Source organism: Montipora foliosa, chromosome 3, assembly GCF_036669935.1.
Source record: "Montipora foliosa isolate CH-2021 chromosome 3, ASM3666993v2, whole genome shotgun sequence".
NCBI classification, from domain to species: domain Eukaryota; kingdom Metazoa; phylum Cnidaria; class Anthozoa; order Scleractinia; family Acroporidae; genus Montipora; species Montipora foliosa.
This window is the reverse complement of record NC_090871.1, coordinates 2,616,018-2,624,853: the sequence shown is the minus strand read 5'-3', so window position 1 is coordinate 2,624,853 and position 8,836 is coordinate 2,616,018. Positions and strand designations below refer to the sequence as shown.

General features: G+C 36.6%; 1 protein-coding gene across 1 annotated transcript; it reads left to right on the top strand.

Annotated features, from left to right (window-relative positions):
- The first annotated feature begins 281 nt into the window (after positions 1-281).
- On the top strand, positions 282-7,443 carry LOC137996439 (sestrin-1-like). Its single transcript, XM_068841827.1, has 4 exons — positions 282-657; positions 750-815; positions 7,058-7,258; positions 7,371-7,443. Exons 1-4 carry the CDS (start codon positions 400-402, stop codon positions 7,431-7,433), a joined length of 588 nt encoding a protein of 195 aa, XP_068697928.1. The 5' UTR covers positions 282-399; the 3' UTR covers positions 7,434-7,443.
- The last annotated feature ends 1,393 nt before the right edge of the window (positions 7,444-8,836 follow it).

The following is an 8,836-nucleotide window of genomic DNA, read 5'->3' as shown; positions in this document are numbered from 1 at the left end:
GTGATACAATATTTATGCGAAAGATAAAACCACTGTTGGTAACTACTTCGTTTAATTCTAACTTTAAAAATGTTATGAACCATTAATCTACTTGCGTGCGTAAGAAACATTGGATTGCACTTAAATACCTTGGAAAGGAGAAGATTATAAGTCGTGTAGATATGCAGTTCAGTGGTTCCCGAGATTGAGAAATAATGTAAATCTTTACCATATATGGCCAGTTTGGAGGTGTGTCAAGACGTCACACTGATTCTCGTGGCTTGATTGGCTGGCCTTGACGGAAAAAGTGACTGAAGGCTTGAAGGAAAATGATGGTCGTTTTTAGCGAATGTTAGATGTGTGGTCAGAGTTTGGAGGTATTTTCTTGGCTTTTTCAGAGCCAAGGTTTATTCTGGAACAATGAACGATGAAGAAGACATTTCCAGTGAGATAGAGTCATTCAGAGATTTGTGTGGCCTGCAAACAAGAGACGAAAACTCCCGGCATCGGTTTCTTGAATCATTAGGATCAACATTGAAATCTTGGACAAACAGGGCAAAGGAAAATGGTTTTCAGAGCTTCATTTCCGATATTTTACCTTGCATTTTGCGGCTTTCTTTGAGAAGCCCGTTTTCTGATATCAGGGAAAGTTGTTCGGCGTTGCTTATTGCCGTCAAGGTAATGAAATGTGCGCGGGAGTAGAATCGCAAGGTTGTTTATAACAAGGGAAATGGCTGATGATAACAGAAACCCTGTCTATCTTATTTTAGGAACAGGGAATAAAGGTTCCACGACCAGTTTACAAAGGACCTTCAACTTTCATATCATCAAAAGAGGTATTTGTTTCTTTGTTGAACGTTTGTAAGCTTAATTATATATCAAGGGAGCTGTTTGTGCCGGTTTGAACAAAATTCAATCTGGCTATTGTATACATAAATGCAACTGTACAAAATCAGGCTTTTACTTTTATTCAGTGGTATTGTAAAGCTTGCCTTCATTAATAAGGGTTCCGGCGGTAAATCTCAATTCGATTCCCTTTCAAGGTTGTTTGAAATACTTCTTCAATTCAATGTTTTGGCTTTTTTCGCTCTTTGAATACGTTTGGTAACCATTAAACTTATTGCAGAGGTTTTATCTTGGAATTGTGAATTAAAGATCAGTCAATGTTATGGTAGAAAGAAATTGAGTGTGAGTTGTGGATTAATTACACGGCCAATTTATCGCTACAATTGTGGTCTCTCTTTTCACACGAGGTTTCACATGCTTAAGGCTTTTAAGTTTTGAATCACCCTCCGAAAAAAAAAAAAACACCACTGACACTCGATGTAATCTATAAAAAAGCCTTGAGTTTACTTTCTTGAAAGTTAAATGTTACAAATGTACACCTCGGTAACTCTCTTTAATTCCCAAAAGTCAATTAAAAAGCAGCGGGTGAAAAAAGTTGAATTGAACGTAGGGCTGTTAGATAACGAATGATGTTTTCACCAAAGTTAGCAGATGGTTTGGATGCAAATATATAAATGTGCCGGTCTCATATTAATATATAACATATTCTATAATGATGAGTGATTTTTTGGTGTATGTGCAAGCTGTATGTATCACTTGTAATGGAGATGAGAGGAAATGATGCAATATCTTCGTTCGTTTTCAACATACCCAGTGTCACCTCGATCTTGACCTTTTGACATCTCCATGCACAGTGCAAAATCTGTCTTTGGTTGAAAATAAAATAATGTGGCCACAAATTAATTGGACTCGGGCAAAGTAAAAGTTTCAGTTGATATTGCCAATTTGGTGTAAATGAACTTGCAGACAATTCATGTATTGCCACCGTCTTACTATCATAATAAGAAGCCCTTGAATGCATTGAAATGTCTTGTCATGAGAATTAGTACAGCTTTAGTCATGTTCACTTATAAACCCTTGCCCCTTTGTTATTTTTAATTCCAAAAATTGGTCGTCCTTGTTAAGTGTCTTGTCAGGTAAACATTAGTTTTGGACGTTTTCCCATTAGTTTGATTTTATTTAACATCAGCAGAATTCGTGTCTCGATTCGTCTGCAAGACTGTGCACTCTTCTGATTTGCTCTTGTTTGTCTAAGATGTATGTCAGTATCCACAGAAACAAAGTGCACATATTGAATTATCACCGTCACAGCTCTCAGTTTGCAAAAATTTTGTGATGTCATTCAACTTGAAAGTCTTTCTTTAATTTCATTTGCGTTTTCTTAAAAAAAATGCCTTTTCTTTTGATGATTATGTCAATCCTTTGTGTTTTGTTCATATATGTTGTATCAGTCAATCCAATCATGGGATGAATGTGAGTTAAATTAAAATTTACTTGATTTGACTTGACTTAACTTGTATGTACTAATCTGAAAGACCTTTGCTTCAAAATTATGCAAGTTGGATCAAAGATTTGCATCAGGCTAGATATTTTTTCTGCAGCACTTGATCAGGCACTGTGCATTGTAAGCAAATGGCACATTCCTGTGTTATGGTCAATTTGGATATGGGAACATCTGAATTAGCATTATCACACCACACTGATTTCCTTTATTATCTGTGGCCACATTGTGGCATGACTTTTAAAAATTTATCACACCACTTGCACATTCATTTGCATACTGGTCCAATAAGAGTCTGAAGGTGAGCTGTGGAATGCTTTTGTCCAGCCTGCACATTAATACTTCTCCCAGGCATTTTTTCTGTGATTTTGCAATAATAAAAGTATCTTGCTTAAGGTAATTCCCTTGAAATTGTTCTACTATCAAACTCTTTTGGAAACTTGGCATAATTAACATTCATGATATGAACATTAAAAAAATGCAATAAAGAAATGGGGTCACCGTGCCTGTTTACGCGTCAGCAGGCTCATAAAATGGGGTATTCTTACTGTTTTCGCGTTAAAAATTCGAATCACCTTCATACAGAATTAAGTCTTGGTTACTTCAAAGACACAAAATTTTATTTTGAAAATAAAGCTTCTCTTATTTACATAAGCAGTAATGCTTCATTCACGCCGACTTTGATTCCCTGGTTGTGGGAATAGTGCACTTTTTGGGACATTTCTGTGGTTAGCTTGAAGTCCTCGCCTTGGGTAAAATACACCCAGTACGGAATTGTTTTCAAAAAAAAATCCATGTTCTACTATCAAACTTTTTTTCTTCTTCAAATATGTTCTTTATTAGACTGTTCCTAGCAAATACCTGAAAAAAAAAATCGGGGGTCACCATGCTCGTTTGAGAGAAAAGGAGCATTTATTTCGCTATCGGGTTTAGTTTGAGCGAAATCTCTTACGTTTTGGATGTGCACGTGCTCATGTGCGCGCGCTAATGACGCGAAAATCATGCGCAGTAGGGATGTGCAATGCAATACTAAGGAATTACCTTAAGCCTGCCAAGGATTGTGATTTATGACAATAAATTACCATTGCAGGGTTTTTGTTTGTTATTCGTTTCTCCAGTGTACCATCAGGAGTAGGCACAGTTGGATTCCTTAAAATCATCACAGTGCTTTCAATGATAATTATTTAATATGGAAGGAAGTTTTCAATGTCCACCATATTGGCTTTGGAAAGTCTGCTCAATTTGAGACTTAAATCCTATGGTAATGCTTCAATTGCCATGTTTTTTAGTCATGCACACGATGTTGTTTTTTAAATATTTCTGCTTACTATTCTTGCGTCTTTACAATATTATCAATATGAGGTGTTGTAACAGATTCCACAAAGATTAGATTTCCTTAGATACAGTATTTTCTCAAAGAATGTCCAACTTACAGTCCCTCTCACATTGGCTAAGTTTTTATTTTCCCTTCTAAGTTTAGCTGTGGATGGTAATTGAGACCCTTTTGCAGGGCACAACAAAAAGGCTGTCCAATAAAATAAAAAATGGGGGACACTCTGCTCCTTCAGGAGAAAATAGCCATTCTGTGGCGGATTAAGCTTGGCGCCATTCAAAATCTGCCATGTCGTCAATGTGCGCAAGTGCTTGCGCGTGCCAGTGATGCAAGAAATTATGCACAGTAGGGTTGCACATTGCAAAACCAGGGAATCACCTTAAATCATTTTTTTAGCTGGCCATAGCCAATATATAAAGTGACTGGACCTGCCTCAAACTTCCAGACTCCACTTCGCAAAATCTTTGAGAAGATCAATGCTGAAGATTTACACAAGTAACACAATGGCTTAAAAATACTTTGAGGAGAGCAAGAATGAAAATGTTACCAAGCTCTCGAAAGTGGGAGTAACTGCTGAATTCCTTGCCCCCTTTGTTATCGCTCGGCTGCATTCTTTGAAGAACAAGTCAGAATACAATAGCTGTTATTCTTATGTAAATAAGTGGCAGGGTATTCAGTTAATGTTTGTTCAATTTTTTCATTTTCCATTGGAAAACATTGTCAACAGATTCGTGGAGGTCCCTTCTCATACGTACATCACATTGAGATATTCCTATCTTGCGAACTGTCTGATAACATTCAGAATAACTCTGGGTTTCTCGTTGATTTTAGGATGATGTCCTTTTCTTTATCAAGAAATCTTTTGTAACTTACATGGCCTTCTTTTTCAGAACAACCGTGTTATGGTGTTTGAGTAAAATACTACTACACAGTCTAGGCTTTTAGTTGTTGGTGGTTATTTTCAATAATATTGATGATCTTCAAAGTTTAAAAAAACTTTGAGCACGTGCAACATGCCATGGATGTTTGTGTTTAATTTAAACGATAACTTTTTTATTGTTTATGTAATTATTTATGGCTTTGTTTGCCACAGAAAAAAGAAATTAAGATACAAATATAAACAATCAAAAAAGAGAAGATAGAGAGAAACATACTTGGATTACATTTGTGGCGAGGAGGCCTAAAAGAAACTACTACACGTATATAAATTAGGCCTCCCCAAGTGAAACCTCAAGCTAAGTATTGTTGACATGCATGTTCGTGACAGAGAATACAATTATTATGCACATTTAGTTATTTAACGTGTTGAAGTATAAAGTAATGAACGAAAATTTACGCATTAAAAACAGTTTGAATTTACAAGTTGGTAATGGAGAACACGATTACAAACACTTAATAGTTACTTAATTAAGGTGTTGAAAGATTCACAATAGTTGTTAAAAAAGAATGTCTCAAGGGCTTTCTTGAAGGAAGCTGTTGAGGAAGAATTAATTATATCAGTGTTAAGGGAATTGTAAAATATTTAGGTCCCTGATAGAATTTGGGGCTAGTATGATGATCAGCAAGCTGATGCTTGGAGTTTCGTCTCACCGTGTTTTGTGGACTTTTTAACATAACTGCCAAACGCAAAGTACCATGCCTCTGCATGTTACTCACATTCAATAACATGTAAGTAACTTGCAGGGGTTGTGGCTTTTAGTCTCTTAAGGACGTTCGCGCTAAGTGTTTGTGCTGCGCAACGTTACTGCACAGGTAACGCGACTGTAATAGAGACCTTTAGCATCAGATTTTTCGCGGGAAACCACAAACCGCAGTTTGCGGTTTGCGGTTAGCCGTTTGCAGTTTCAGGTTTCCTGGCTTTCGAACTTTAGCAAGGAGTTCGGCTTGATGCCGCCATGTTGTTTTTTTTTGTCAAGTGGAAGTGTATCACTTTGATCGCCCAAAAAATATAAATACTTCATTCATTCGAGTTCAAAAATCTAACTTGCACATTGGAGGTGGATATAGAAAGCTACTTCGTGCTTTTAAACGTGAGGCTGTACAATTTTTAGTGGCAAAAAACCTTGCCGTTAGTTACTTACTGCTAGAGGCCTTCTCTGCGGTTAAAACGTGTACTGCAAACTGCAAACTGCAAACGCGACGGCAAGACCTTGGTCACGTGATATTTTGCGGTTTGCGGTTTCCATGAAAAACCTGATGCTAAAGGTTCCTAATATGTCATGCATTACTTCAAGCATTAGTGAAGTTGAGGTTTTAAAACCTTTGCAAAAACCGTAGACGATAAGTCTTGCACAAGGTTAGATCAGAGAAGATAGTGATCAGTCAAAATTGATTTTAAAATATTTATGAAAGTCAAGTAGACTACTGCACGACCAATGTTCGCGTTGTTTTATCAGTTGTGCACTAGTCTACTTGACTTTCATACTTCTTAAAACTTCGTTGCTATGCTCAAGAAAGGTTTTTTTTTTCGGTAAAAACCTTTCATCCCTTCAACGATCGACCTCTCTTGGGTTCCAGTCCTTGCCCGACAGGTCACGCAAAAGCGTGACAAACGAAATTTTCCAAGAGCTTTGCAAAATCACATTGATTTTACTCGTATAGATCATCGGTGACCCCTATTTTTGAAATCATGAATCACTTACTTTACTTACTGTCTACAAAATATGATGAAATGAAAAAGTCCCACGGTAAGAAGTTATCTTTTTTTAACATTTTCTTTCCTCGTGCCATAGAAGTCCGGTAGTGGTTGCAACGGATAGAGCTTACAAAAACGCTCGTCGAGGATGAACTCTACTGTTTACGACATCCCTAGCGGCATGTAATTATTAAAAATCCCACCCCTAAAAACCTATGCATGGAAACCTTCACTCTAACAGTTAATTTTTATGATTTTTGATGGATGAGCAGATGAGGCTACATCTTGCTATTATGACTGATTTCTTGAAATTAAGGCATTTTCCACTGTCATTTTCTCCGAAACAAAGTCGGTGACCCCTATTTTTTTTTTCATTTTTGGAGTAAGTATTTTATGACCTAACTCTAGGTGAGAAATGAAGAAAATCTCACCATAGGAAGATTTTGGCGCAAACGTCCTTAAGGTAATTCCTTAGTATTGCATTGCGCATCCCTATTGTTATATTGCTCTGTGGAATTTTGTGTGGAATTTACTTAGATTAAAATATTTTCAAACTATCATGTTTTGTAGTAACAAGCTCGTATGAAGTAGATTTCAGTGGGTGAAAGCCATCGCCCACATTCATAAACTGCATGCATTTAGTGAATGGGGGCATTGTATTTCTAGTTCTTACACTTTTAATCACTTTTTTGGCTGACAAAATCAAGTTAGAACTGTGGAAAAGCATGGTCAGTTGATATTGCTTTGATCTATTGCTTTGTAGATCATACCAATGGATACTGATGATGAACAAGTTCTTAGCTTGCTTGTGGAATCATTCCTCCTCAGTGGTCGTGTGACAAACATTAACAGCCTCATGGCCTTTCATCCTCAGTACCTTGAATATTTTTTGAGGACAGAGTATTTTATGTTTAAAGGAGAAGGTCCTCTGCCATTTGACTGGAGATGTTACATTGCTATTATGGTGAGATGATGGTGATTGAAGTATCTAGTTTGTTTGTTTTGTTGTTGTTGTTTTATACTTGACTGGTCTGCTGGCTGTTACAGCTCATAACATTCTTTTTAATACTTTTCAGGCTGCAAGCAGACATCGGTGCTGTTATTTGGTAAAATCTAGTTTTATTTGTATCAAACAATAAACTCCTCCCCAGAGAGTAATGCTTGCCAAGTTGTATCATCAGGCCTTCTGATAGGGTGCGATGAAAAATGCAAATTGTGCGAAATTTGCAGGGCGGATTATGCAATTAGAAAGGCCAATTATGCGATTAATATTGTAAATTATGTGATTTTTTCCTGAGCAATTTTAAGCTTGTTTTCAAGGTTTCAGAATTTAAAAACACGTTTTACTGCCCTAAAGACGTTTTCAACATAAGGGAACAGTAATTATGAATCTTGATCGACATCAGTTGGGACAAGTAAAAAAAATGAGGTCTTCTGCACTATTGGTACACCACGTTAAAAGTTGAAAGGACACAGCTAACGTGCCAAATGAATGATCAATAATTATTAATATTCCTGTATGCTACGACTAGCTTCTTACACTTTCTTTTTGTGTGCAGTATCATATTTCTGAACAGATTTGCTAATCTGAACAAAGGGCATGTTTGTGTTACACCAATTGGCGACTCTTTAAGAATGAGACTCATACCATAGGCCCCCCACATGCAAAATAACACCTTGAACTTAGAATATTTACGAAATTGAAGGTAACGAAGGCTTTTTAGCCGTTTTCCAAGGTAAATCATCTTTAAAATGGCATATTTATGCAGGAACTCCTAAGAAACTTGTTGATTTATGTTTTATTTTATGAATTTTGTGCGTTCTTATGTGAATTTTGCGATTTTTTGTGAATTGTGCGATCGGATGCGATTTGAGGTAGATTGTGCGAAATCGCACCATCGCGTAATATCAGAAGGCCTGTATCATTATCAGCTCTTCCTGGTTGGGAATTCACCTTTCCAAAGCCATTACTCTTGATGCTGATTTAATAGAGCCTCTTATTCATGAATGTATTAAACAATAATATTACATGATTACAGTCAGTTTAGCCACAGACAATGCTTGGGTTCTAAGGCGGAAAGCTAACACTTGGTTTGATTCTGGTAGTCAGAAATAAGTCAAAACTTTTTCAGTGCAAAACATATATAGCCAGCTACTTTAGATTACCTTACTTTAGTAATGCTTTCATCATTCTAACTAAAATTGTAGATTTCTCTAATGTGCCAGGGACTTTTAAACCTCATGGTTCCTTTCACTTCAGTTAGCTCAAACAAAATAACATTGTGTTTAGTTTTCATCATAAAATGTATTAATAATAATAATAATAATAGTAATAATAATAATAATAATAATAATAATAATAATAATAGTAAATTATCTTTTCACAATGGGTTATTCCAGAAAAAATCCACACCCCCCCGACGGATGGGGTCGTTTTTTAACCCCCCCTCTCACCTGGATTTCCTGAAACCCAAGACCCCCCCTCCTGTCTGGATTTCCAAGACAAAAGACCCCCCTCCTGCCTGGGATTTCCGGGAAAAAA

Excerpts from the sequence above, each read along its gene's own strand:
- LOC137996439 (XM_068841827.1), top strand. The coding sequence starts at position 400 with ATGAACGATGAAGAAGACATTTCCAGTGAGATAGAGTCATTCAGAGAT. Across the intron at positions 816-7,057 it reads CTTTCATATCATCAAAAGAG|ATCATACCAATGGATACTGA; the intron begins GTATTTGTTTCT and ends ATTGCTTTGTAG. Across the intron at positions 7,259-7,370 it reads GATGTTACATTGCTATTATG|GCTGCAAGCAGACATCGGTG; the intron begins GTGAGATGATGG and ends AATACTTTTCAG.